General features: G+C 58.8%; 1 protein-coding gene across 1 annotated transcript; it reads left to right on the top strand.

Annotated features, from left to right (window-relative positions):
* Positions 1-4,226: 4,226 nt before the first annotated feature.
* On the top strand, positions 4,227-9,033 carry LOC119878819 (transcription factor SPT20 homolog). Its single transcript, XM_038589389.1, has 3 exons — positions 4,227-4,309; positions 4,464-7,344; positions 8,912-9,033. Exons 2-3 carry the CDS (start codon positions 4,482-4,484, stop codon positions 9,031-9,033), a joined length of 2,985 nt encoding a protein of 994 aa, XP_038445317.1. The 5' UTR covers positions 4,227-4,309; positions 4,464-4,481.
* Positions 9,034-11,471: the final 2,438 nt, after the last annotated feature.

Below are 11,471 nucleotides of genomic sequence, written 5' to 3'. Positions count from 1 at the left end.
GTAAATTAGCTCAATTATCTTGCAATTAACTGAACTCTCTTCTCCCACTAGCATATCTTAGCCTGGCCGTGAGTTTTCTCAGCGTGTGCATCTAGGTCAGGCTGCCGTAGGGGAGGGCAGCCATCGGAGTCCTTATAATCAGCCAGCGTGCTCATTAACGTGCTTGGAGGGCTCCAAGGACGGTGTGCACTCAGAGCAATTCTTTTTTAAACCCCTCATCTTGTGGGAAGACCAGGCAATTAGGGAGTGCAAGTGAGGGGGATGGCTGAACCACGCTAAGCGCTGCCAGGCCCACTGACGCACGCAGGGGTAGACGCGAGGCCAGGGTGGGAGCCTCGTCCAGTGCACCTGTGGCCAGGAGGCCTGGGGGGGTGGGTAAGGTGAGGGCCACCACTTCGGTTGGAGGCCATGGTGGCTTTACTTTTTTTTTTTTTTAAGATTTATTTATTTTTTTTTTTATGATACACACACACAGAGAGAGAGAGAGAGAGAGAGAGAGAGAGAGAGAGGCAGAGACACAGGAGGAGGGAGAAGCAAGCTCCATGCCGGGAGCCCGACGCGGGACTCGATCCCGGGACTCCAGGATTGCGTCCTGGGCGGAAGGCAGGCGCCAAACCTCTCAGCCAGCCAGGGATCCCCGCCCTGGTGGCTTTAAGAGCTGACACACTCACTCACACGCCCACCCACCCCCACACGCACTCCTCCCCCCCATGAAATGGCCCATTTCACTCGGATGGAGTAGCATTTCATCTCTCCAAACGGCCAGATGATATCACAGAGCACACGTTTCTCTACAGCACTGAGGAGCAACGGCCCGCTTCTCCCACCCAGCTTCAATCGTGGGTGGAGCCGATGCCGCCGTGTTCTGCCCGAATCCCCACGGTACTCAACGTTGCCTCCGCAGACCGAGGACTAGTGCAAGCGATCGGGACTCTCCGGGTGAGGGTATTATGTGGCCACGTCAGCACCGGTGGCCACCTGGAGTGACGGGGAACAGTGCCAGGGAGAAGAACCTGACAGTTGTTTGGTACTGTCGCGCCCCCGCCCCGCCCCCTCCCGGAGCTCCCCAGCCGGGACAGCTGCGCACAGCGGTCTTCTGCCCGCGGACGTGCCCGTCGTGGTCTTCTTTCCCAAGGCATCCCCTTCCCCATACCGCTGCTTCTGGGGATGAGCTCCCAGATGAACCACTTGCACTCAGATCCTCTCCTCAGGGCACACTCCTGGGGAAAGCCAAGCTAAGACACAGCCAGTGTGGCCACGGCAGGTCTGGTCCATCCTGTGACAGGGTGGCAGATACCCCTGTCTGCCTGGTGACAAATACTCCGGGACGTGGGCTAAGGGGCTGCATCCGAATCACGCTCATGGTGTACAGGGCAGGTCTACGGTCGAGTGGTTCTCGAGCAGCAGAGGATGCTGCCGACCCCCCCGCCCCCCGCCCCCGGCCGGGACTGTTTGGCAATATCCAGCCATTCCTGGTTATGGCAACCGAGGGTGAGGGCTATCGGCAAGCAGTGGATGGATGGTGCCGGGGAGGCTATGCTGCTGGATGGCCTGCAGCGTGCAGGCAGCCCCCACGCGACGCGTGTCCAGGTGCCCAGGTTCAGGCAATCCTGGCACGGTCCAGAGCACCAGAGCCAGGAGACCTGGCTGTGGGTGCCTTTCTCGTCTCTGAAAGGGGGATCATACATCTACCTGCCGAGATTCCGAGGAGCCTGGAGCTGAGGTAACTAGAGCGTGGAGTCGATCATCCCTTCCCTCGGCGGTGCCGACCTCGAGCCGAGTGCAGGCCGCCCGAGTCAGTGACCACACAAGGATGGAAGGGACGTCGCCTCTGCCCTCAGAGAACCCAGGGACAGGGTGAGCAGAAACGGTGCGCACGCTCGGCTCCTTTCCGGCGTGGTGGCTGGCCCTCACAGGGCGTGGGGCACGTGTGCTTGGGTGGAACAGCAGCGAGCAGGAGAGCAGGAGACTGACGTGCTTCTCCGAGGTCAGAGGTCAGGGCGGGACCTCTGAGGTGAAGAGGTGGAGAACGGCAGGGGCCTGAGCAGGGAGGGGCCTCTCTGCAGCAGCAGCAGCAGCAGCAGCAGCAGCAGCAGGCTTTGGCTGGGGTGTGTGTGTGTGTGTGTGTGTGTCTGGAAGGGTCAGGCTGTCCGCGGCACGGTGACTGCGGTGACTGCGGTGACTGCGGCCGGAGCACAGACACGGGGGAAAGAGGGGGAGAGAGATGAGCTGGGAGGGAAGGCAGGCGGCAGGCGGCCAGGGACCTATTCGCAGGCGGGGCGGGCAAGGCACGTAGGGCACCGACCCCGATGGCACCGGCGCCACCCGGAGAGCCAGGACCCCCTCAACCTCGAGCCCCGGGCCCCCTTGGTGGCCTCACCCCTGTCCGGGCCCTCCTCCTTCGCCGTGCTAAGAAGCCGGGAGTCCGCTCCCCGGGCCGGGAGCAGCCGCCCGGCAAAAGCCGCGGACTTCCTTATTTTCCAGGAGGAGAGCTGGATTACCGCATAGAAAAATAGGCTTTTGCCATCCAGTCTCGTACTTAGCCTCAATTCGGGCAAGTGGGGGTGGAAAAAAGAGAGACGGGGAGGATGTGTGAAAGAGTTAAGGAACTCAACTTGATTTCAAGCCCCCTTGAGGCGCTCCCCAAGTATCCATCTGCCCAAAGACAGTTGGTGGGCCGGCACAAAAGTATTCCCGTCTGTCCCCCATACAGGGCCATCTCTCAGGAGCTCTCCGGCGAAAAGTTGTCAATCCCCTTTCACTCGACCGAATCTACTATCCACACAGTTGTCATCATTGCCATTGGTCAAGATCCACACCGGTTGCATAGTTGTGCGGAGTTTGGGACTCCCACCCACTGGTCTTGGCTTCCTCACCTTTGTGAGACTTTTCTCTGAATATCTTGTATATCGCTATGTCTCCGGTCAATATCAAGAGACTCTTTTTTTTTTTTTTAAGATCTTTTATTTGTTTATTTATTCATGAGAGACAGACAGAGAGAGAGAGAGAGAGAGGCAGAGACACAGGCAGAGGGAGAAGCAGGCTCCATGCCGGGAGCCCGACCTGGGACTCGATCCCGGGACTCCAGGATCGCGCTCTGGGCCAAAGGCAGGCGCCAAACCGCTGAGCCACCCAGGGATCCCCCTCAAGAGACTGTTTTACATGAAACCTGTCCCCAAAGGCCCGCACATCTCAAGGCAGCGGAGGCAGTGGAAAAGGAGGGCCCATCAGTTACCTACGACCTAATCACCTTCCTCCAAATCCAGCCTTGGGATCCTGGCTGTGGTCTACAAGTCAGAGTGATCACTGAACTGCGCTGCCATCACCGGGACAATAGCTCTCAGCTCCATCCACGCGCAGGTCAGCTTCTGAAACCGATATTTATTTATTTATTTATTTATTTATTTATTTATTTATTTATTTATTTATTTATTTATTTATTTATTTATTTATTTATTTATTTATTTATTTATTTATTTATTTCAAACCGATAGTTTAATCCCGAACTGTAATTCCCAGCCGGCGCGACTTGCCTCCGGCATCCTTTGCAAAACGCCCTTACTGTGCTACACAGGGAAGTAGGAGGTAAATACTGAAGTATCAGGAAGGCACGTTGATGCGCACATCCACATGACAACCACCAGGCAGGAGATCACTGGAAGATTCAAGGAGGGATTCTGACGCCTGCACCAAGTACAGCGAGCCTCCACGTAGGCAGGAGCCACACACGTGGACTCTGTGGGGTGTGTTCAAGTGGTGATGGGCACCAGGCGCAGCCCTGCCGTTCACGACAGGAGACTCAAACCGTGAACGATTGTGGGTGAAGCGCTGGCCAAGAAAAGAAAGGAACAGCTTCCAAGGCTTCCCCGAAGCCGCCTTCCTGCGCAAATTGGCGTGGACCGGGACCTTACGGGGTGTGTGTGGGGGGGGGGGGGGGGGGGGGGGGAGTGCGTATTCCTCGGATCGGTTGCGTGCCTTGGGCGTTAAGTGTAAAGCAAGGGTCTGGCCCTGCCGCGGAGGTGGAGGTGCGGGCGGTGGGCCTCGTGGCCTGCAGGCGGAGGCCACAATAGGAGGAGGCCTAGGCCTGGAGGGCTAGGCCTGCAGCCCGCCCGCCCGCCCGTGGCCTGCAGAGAGCGCACGTGCGCACAAGCAGATGCTCCGGTGGGGGCGGGGAGGGGGGCGGAGGCAGGGGCACTGAGCCCGGGAGGGGGGCGGGGGGGCTCCCATCCACTTCCGGCCCAGCCCCCAGCGACTCCAGAGGCGGCGCCCTGGTGGCTCCAACACGTGTAGCTGTTTCCCCGAATCCCAGGTACGTTGCGTTGCGTGGTGCTTTCGTGGGGCGGGCTTCTGGCCGACCATTTGCAAGTCAGGCTGGTGGCTCCCGCTGTGCAGCTGCGGCGCTTGCGAGACGTGAGAGATGGAAGTAGAGTCCTCAAGGCGCTTGCGTTTTCTCTACTTTGTAGGGCCCCTTTTGCAGCACGATGCAGCAGGCCGTAGAACGAGCTCTGGACCGTGCGGACTATGTCATCGCGAGTGCCCAGCAGAGGCCTCCTAAAAGGAAATGCTCGTCGAGTGGGGCAGCCTCTCTGTTTGAAAAGCTCTATGACATCTACGTGGAAGAGTGTGGGAAAGAGCCCGAGGCTACGGAGGAACTGAGAAGCAACGCGAACTTGTTAGAGAAGCTGGTTAGGAGAGAGTCGTTGGCGTGTTTAGTGGTCAACCTACACCCAGGAGGGGAGGGATATTCGCTGATGCTGGAGGGGAAGCAGGGCTCCTGCTCGGAGACCATTCGGCTGCCTTACGAGGAAGGCGAGCTGCTCGAATACCTGGATGCTGAAGAGTTGCCTCCTGCCCTGGTGGATCTCCTGGAACAATCTCAGGTTAACATTTTCCACTGTGGGTGTGTCATAGCACAGGTACGGGACTACAGGCAGTGCAGCCACGGGGAGCCTGCCGGCTACCAGACCAGGCACGTTCTCCTGCGCCCCACGATGCAGACCTTAGCCTGCGACATGCAGTCCATAACCAGCGACGGCCAGCAGTGGACCGAGGAAGAGAAACTGTTGCTTGAGAGCCAGCTGATCTTGGCCACCGCCGAACCCCTGTGTCTTGACCCTTCTCTGTCAGTAGCCTGCGCTGCAAACAGGCTGCTCTATAACAAGCAGAAGATGAACACTCGCCCGATGAAAAGGAGCTTCAGGAGGTATTCCGCACCCTCTCTGACTCGCCAGCAGGAGCTGTCTCAATGCCCACCTCCTCCCGAGCTGGGACTATGGGCCTCTTGCAAAAAAAGCAGACAAAGCCAAGCCGGGCAGCGGTACGACCTCAAGATTTCTAAAGCAGGGAGCTGTGTGGATCTGTGGAAACGGAGGCCCTGTGACTTGGCCGTCCCTTCTGAAGTGGATGTGCAGAAATACGCCAGAGGGAAGAGGCCGGCCAGATGCCACGTCTCCCCTGCAGGGGTCTGGCCAGCCCCCGAGGTAAGAGACGATGGTGTGTTTGGCTATGAAGGCGGCCGTGAGCCTCAGACAACGGAGCCGGCCTCCACGCAGCCGCCGAGCAACCCACCTTTCTGTGGACAGAGAAGGCCCTGGCACAGAGCCGGCCGTGAGCGACCGACGTCTCCTCCGCGCTCGGCCACAGATGGCCGTCCGAACCGCGTCCCGCCCGAGTCCAAGGCTGACGCCGGGAGGCTAGTCGTTCGGCCGGAGGCGGTGGGCCAGCAGAAGGCCCGGGGCCCGGCCACCGCGTGGTCACCCGGCCCCAGCGGCTCAGCCGGCCCCGGCGGGCCTCCTCCCGGGAAACCAGCGCAACAGCCGACGACGACGACGACGACGACGACGACGACGGCGGCGGTGTCGGTTTGGTCTCCAGTCCTGGGGAAGGGCGTCAGACACCCACCTCTGCGCATCAGACTTCCCTGGAGCTCAGGAGAGAGCTGGCCAGGTGACAGTTTTCCTCCAGGGGAGGAGGCCAGCAGCTTCCTTCAGTCGCCACCTCCCGCTCCTGCTCCGGCGCCACCCAGTCTTTCCCAGAAACCCTCCGTGGGCCTGCCTGGAGTTAGCCCGCTTCCCGCAGCCGCCCTGTCCACCGGCAGCTCCTCGCAGGGGACCCTGGCGCCCAGGGTCCCTGCCGACTCCCAGCCGCCGCCCGGGGAAGCGATCCGAGTTCGCGCGCTTCCCGCGGCCGCCCTGGCCGCCCCGGTCTCGGCCTGGGCCGGGGCCTCGGCCTCGGCCAACTCCCAGCGGCCCTCTGGGGAGGCCGACTCCCCGCCGCCGCCGCCTGGGGACGCGATCCGAGTTCGCGCGCTTCCCGCGGCCGCCCCGGCCGCCGCCAGCTCCTCACAGAGGCCCCCGGCCGCCCGGGTCTCGGCCAAGTCCCAGCCGCCGCCTGGGGAAGCGATCCGAGTTCGCGCGCTCTCTGCAGCCGCCCTGGCCGCCGCCAGCTCCTCACAGAGGCCCCCGGCCACCCCGGCCACCCCGGCCACCCCGGCCTCGGCCAAGTCCCAGAAGTCCGCTGTGGAACTGATTCGAGTCAGCATGTTTCCTGCAGGCGCTTTGCCCACCGCCGGCTCCTCATCAAGAACCACGGCCACCCCGGTCACGGTCAAGTCCCAGAAATCCTCTGTGACTCAGGACGCTGGAGTTAGCAGGCTGCCCACGACCACCCTGTCCCCCGCCAGCTCCTCCCAGAGCAGCCCGGCCACCCCGGTCACGGCCACGTCCGCCGGCCGCAGCGTCGTCGTCCAAGCGGCGGGCCCTGGCGGCCGAGCCCAGGCTGTGGCGGGGGCCTGCAGCCCCAGGCAGGGCTCTACCGCCGGCTCCGCGGCTCCTGCGGCAAGTAAGCCCAGCAGCGCGCCCTCGGGAGCTCGGCCACCAGAGGCAGTGTCCTCTGCGCCGCCGGTCCGCGTTCAGTTTTTCTTAAAAAGCGCTTCAGGCCTCAGGCCAGTGACTCTCCTGGAGCTTCGGCAAGATTCGCTCCTTCTGAACGCCGGGCAGCAGCCAGAGCAGAAGGTCTATCAGCTGATTCCCCAGGACCGACTCCAGCAAGCCCTCACTCCCGGCCCTCCGCAGCCAGTGCCACAGGGGTCAAGTGCGCAAGGTGCGGCGAGTCCAAGAGCGGCCTCTTCTGCTCAGCCAGCCGTGCTCGTGAAGTTCGGTGCAGAAGGCAGTTTGCCGCAGCCCCAGGCAGCGGTGTCGGCGCTGGCACAGCTCGGCTCTGCAGAGAGCCAGAGAACACCCGGGCAGAGCCAGCCTCGTCCTCTGCAGGCACTGCAGCTGTCCCCTGCGTCGTCGTCGCAGCCCCAGCCCCAGCGCCAGCGCCAGCGCCAGCCCCCGCCCCGGGGTCAGCCCCAGCTGAAGCCCCGGCCCCAGTCTCACCCCCCAGCCCCAGCCCCAGCCCCAGCCCCAGCCCCAGCCTCAGTCCCAGCCCCAGCCCCAGCCTCAGCATCACCCCCAGCCCCAGCCCCAGAAGCAGGTACAACAACTGAGAATCTTGCAGGGCCCCAGCTGCAGCCTCAGCCCTAGTCCCAGCCCAGCCCCAGCCTCAGCCCCAGCCTCAGTGTCAGCCCTCGCCCCAGCCCCAGCCCCAGCCCCAGCCCCAGCCTCAGTGTCAGCCCTTGCCCCAGCCCCAGCCTCAGTCCCAGCCCCAGCCCCAGCCCCAGCCCAGGGTCAGCCCTAGCCCCAGCCCCAGCCTCAGCCCCAGCCCCAGTATCACCCCCAGCCCCGGTCTGACTCCCAGTCTCACCCCCAGCCTCAGCCCCAGCCCTAGCCTCAGCTCCGGAAGCAGGTACAACAGCTGAGAATCTTGCAGGGCCCTGCAGCTGTGACCATGGTAGCAGCCCAGATGCCTGGGCCACCTCAGGGCCAGCAGGCCGCAAGCCAGTCCAAAGGTAAAATGACCAGAGACCCGCCTTCCCCTCCCCAGTTCTGAGTCTTGCATTATTTTCTGTCTATTTTAAAAGCACCAGAGCGGGATCCCTGGGTGGCTCAGCGGTTTGGCGCCTGCCTTTGGCCCAGGGTGCGATCCTGGAGACCCGGGATCAAATCCCACGTCGGGCTCCCGGTGCATGGAGCCTGCTTCTCCCTCTGCCTGTGTCTCTGCCTCTCTCTCTCTGTGTGACTATCATAAATAAATAAAAATTTATAAAAAAAATAAATAAATAAAAGCACCAGAGCATCCACCCAGGTGACCTCCCGATTTTTGACTTCACGTTGGGTGGTTTTGGTGTTTTTGTTTTCCATAAGGTATCGGTATTTTACGGTGAGATGTCTAAACTCTACGGAAGCACAACCTCATGAGCGTTATGTAGAAACAAGGCAGCGATTTAAGAACCTGGGATTGTGTTGCTTTGTTGTTGTAGCTGTAGACTGAGTTCTCTTTAGGAGAATGTTCTGCGGTGTCCTCAGCTCCACACTAGGTTCAGTCTAAAGTCCTAAAGCTGAGGATCCCCGGGTGGCTCAGCGGTTTAGCGCCTGCCTTTGGCCCAGGGCGCGATCCTGGAGTCCCGGGATCGAGTCCCACGCCGGGCTCCTGGCGTGGAGCCTGCTTCTCCCTCCTCCTGTGTCTCTGCCCCTCTCTCTCTCTCTCTCTGTCTATCCTAAATAAATAAATAAATCTTAAAAAAAAATAAAGTCCTAAAGCCTATAATTTCTCGAAAACGATAAAACGACAACTAGCAGTCATTTAAACCTGGTATTTTTTTTTTTTATCTGAAAACTTTTAGATGTGTTACAAACCCTGACCTGAAGTGTACGGGCTTCAGCGTTTTTTGAGTGTGCGGTTCAGCGATGCTGACTGGATTCACGTCGTTGCGTGAAGGACCTCTGGAATGGTTCTCCTCTTGCGAAAGCGAAACTCTATCCCCGCGGAGCAGCAGCTCCCCATTTCCCCATTTCCCCCCTCTCCGCAGCCCGGGCACCCACCGTGCTCCGTTCTGGTTCCCGCAGCTGGACCGCCTCGGGTACCTGGGTGAAGCGGCATCGCGGGGCAGCCGTGTCCTTTGGTGACTGGCTCACTCCGCGCAGCCAGTAAGGGACGTCCTCAAGGTTCGCCCACGTTGTCGCGTGGGACGCCAAGGTCGTAGCTTTCTAAACATGGTTTCCCTGTGCATAGTCTGTGCTGAAGTGACCTATTAAATACCAGAGACAGCTTTGAGAGGAATGGCCTTGGTGTGTGCTCTAAAAGGTCTGTGCACGGTGTGGTCACTGCAGTTTTTACAAAGGCGTTTTGAGAGAAGAGGTGACGCCCACCGAGAGGTGATGTGCTTGTCAGGCCTGTGTGGAGGATGTGGGAGACCTCCCAATGGGCAGCGTGGCTCAGGGGCGCCCTGCTTGGTGGTGGCCCCGGGCTGCTGCTTTAGCATCAGTGCCCCCCAGTCCCCGCGCCCCCTCAGGCCCCGCAGAGCTCAGCCCCTCTCCTCCAGGTGCAAGCTGGCCTTGAAAAGGCACTTGTGGGATGTCTCGCTTCCTCCCTGTACAGTCGTTGACTTGCTTTAGAACTGCAGGTTATTTGCGGGCGCTAAACAGCTAAGCGTTCGAAAATGAGCTTGCTTTATTTGCTCTTCAAGTGTCGGCAACCTCTCTGTCAGGTTCCGAAGCGGAATCCACCCGTTTCTTTCTCTCTTTTTTTAATATATTTTTTTTTATTGGAGTTCAGTTTGCCAACATACAGCATAACACTCAGTGCTCATCCCATCAAGTGCCCCCCTCAGTGCCCGTCACCCAGTCACCCCCGCCCACCTCCCTTTCCTCCCACTCATTTTCTCTCCTTTCCCCTTTATTCCCTTCCACCCGTGTTTCTTTCTCCCTGTCTCTTCCTGGTGGCCATCAGTTGTTCAGCAGCCCCGGCTCCCCCGTGTCTGTCTGTCCCCGCTTGCTTGTCTCAGTGGGGCTCAAGATATCCCTGAAGTTCTTGCTGTTTCCCCTTTCTTTTTTTGGAGGTGTAGTTCACCTAAGCGCCGAGTAACCGGTTTCAGGCGTACAGCTGAGTGGCATTGACTATGCTTCCAGCGCTCTGGGACCGCCAGCTCCAGTTCCAGAACAGTTTCGTCACCCCAAAGAAAGCTCTGGAGCCAGGAAGCCCTGGCTGCCCATCCTCCCCTCCCCCAGCCCCGGAAACACCAGTTTGCTTCCTGTGTCTGTGGACTTCCCTGTTGTAGATATTTGCTGATGATGGCATCAGATGGCACGTGACCTTCCTTGCCTGGCCTGTCTCACTGGGCATAAGGTGTTTGAGGTTCGCCTGTGGTGTAACGCGTATCGGGCTTTGTTCGTTCTAGTCGGGCCGAAGAACGTTCCCTGGCGTGCATATAGCACATTGTGTCTACCCGTTGTTCATTGGTGGACGTGTAGGTTGCTTCCACCTCTTGGCCATTGTGAGTACCGTTGGCTAGGAGCGTTGGTGTACATGTAGTTTCTTGAGAGCTTCTCATATTTCATTCCATTACGGTTTTCTAAGGGGCACCCTGTCGCCAGATAATGTGTTTTTCTATGTACACATGCATGCTGCCTGCCTTTTGCCCTAGGAGAAAAGGGAGGTGTTGCCTGGCAGCCCAAAAGAGATGAACAAAGAGGCAGGGAACTGGTGCTTCCTGCTTGATCAACCCCCGACTGTCCTGGGCCTGCTGTCCCAGCCCCGGTAAGGGGGGATTTCGACCAACTTCAAGAAATGAGTCAGCTCTGCCACGTGCGTGACGCTGAGCCTGCTAGGGCCCTTAGTAACCCGTCCCGGACATCGTTGTGCATGTGCCTGCACTTTTCACGAGTGAGCCAGTGTAATGACCGCTCGGTAAGAGGAATCAACCGGACACCTGCACTGCGAATCTCACCTGATTTGATGTAGTTCTTTCCTTTTGCCCTCTCGGTACTGGTGACCCTTGAACAGTGTGGGGGTTAGGGGCGCCGAGTCCCCACGAGGTCAAAAGTCTGTATCTCTTGCCTAACCAAAAAGTTAACTCCTCATAGCCTACTGCTGACCAGAAGCTTTGCCGATCATGCAAACACTCGACTGACATGCGTTTTGTTTATTATTGGTAGTATATGCTGTGTTCTTACAATAAACTATGTTAGAGATAACAAAATATCATGCAAATTATTAGGAGGACAGAATACATGTACCGTAGTCTACGGTATTTCTCGAAAAAATATGCATATAATGGACTTGAGAGACGTAAATCTATGTTGTTTAGGGTTCAGTTATGCTACAGGGAGACATAGGTGAACTTGGCCTTGAGTCATGTGGCGCTTCCTTCCCAGGCCAGTAAATAAATTCAGCTTTGTGTGACATTACCATTGTGGTATATGGTCATTTCCTTTTAATCATCCCATCAGTATTGGTAATTTGATGCCACTGCCACACGGATGAATAGGAAGGGGTAAGCACCCTTGATGTAAAATCCCACAGTATATTTATTCACTCACCTGTGTACGGAGGACTTCTCACATACCTGGTAATGTGTTAGGCCTCAGCTG

The sequence above is a fragment of the Canis lupus genome, unplaced genomic scaffold (assembly GCF_011100685.1).
Source record: "Canis lupus familiaris isolate Mischka breed German Shepherd unplaced genomic scaffold, alternate assembly UU_Cfam_GSD_1.0 chrUn_S1945H2144, whole genome shotgun sequence".
Lineage (NCBI taxonomy): Eukaryota > Metazoa > Chordata > Mammalia > Carnivora > Canidae > Canis > Canis lupus.
Note: the sequence above shows the minus strand (reverse complement) of the source record. Positions and strands in the feature narration are given on the sequence as shown.

Bases quoted from the DNA above. Each gene is read 5' to 3' on its own strand.
- LOC119878819 (XM_038589389.1), top strand. From the start codon at position 4,482: ATGCAGCAGGCCGTAGAACGAGCTCTGGACCGTGCGGACTATGTCATC. The intron at 7,345-8,911 runs GTCAGCCCCAGC...CCCTCTCCGCAG, and splicing joins GCGCCAGCCCCCGCCCCGGG to CCCGGGCACCCACCGTGCTC.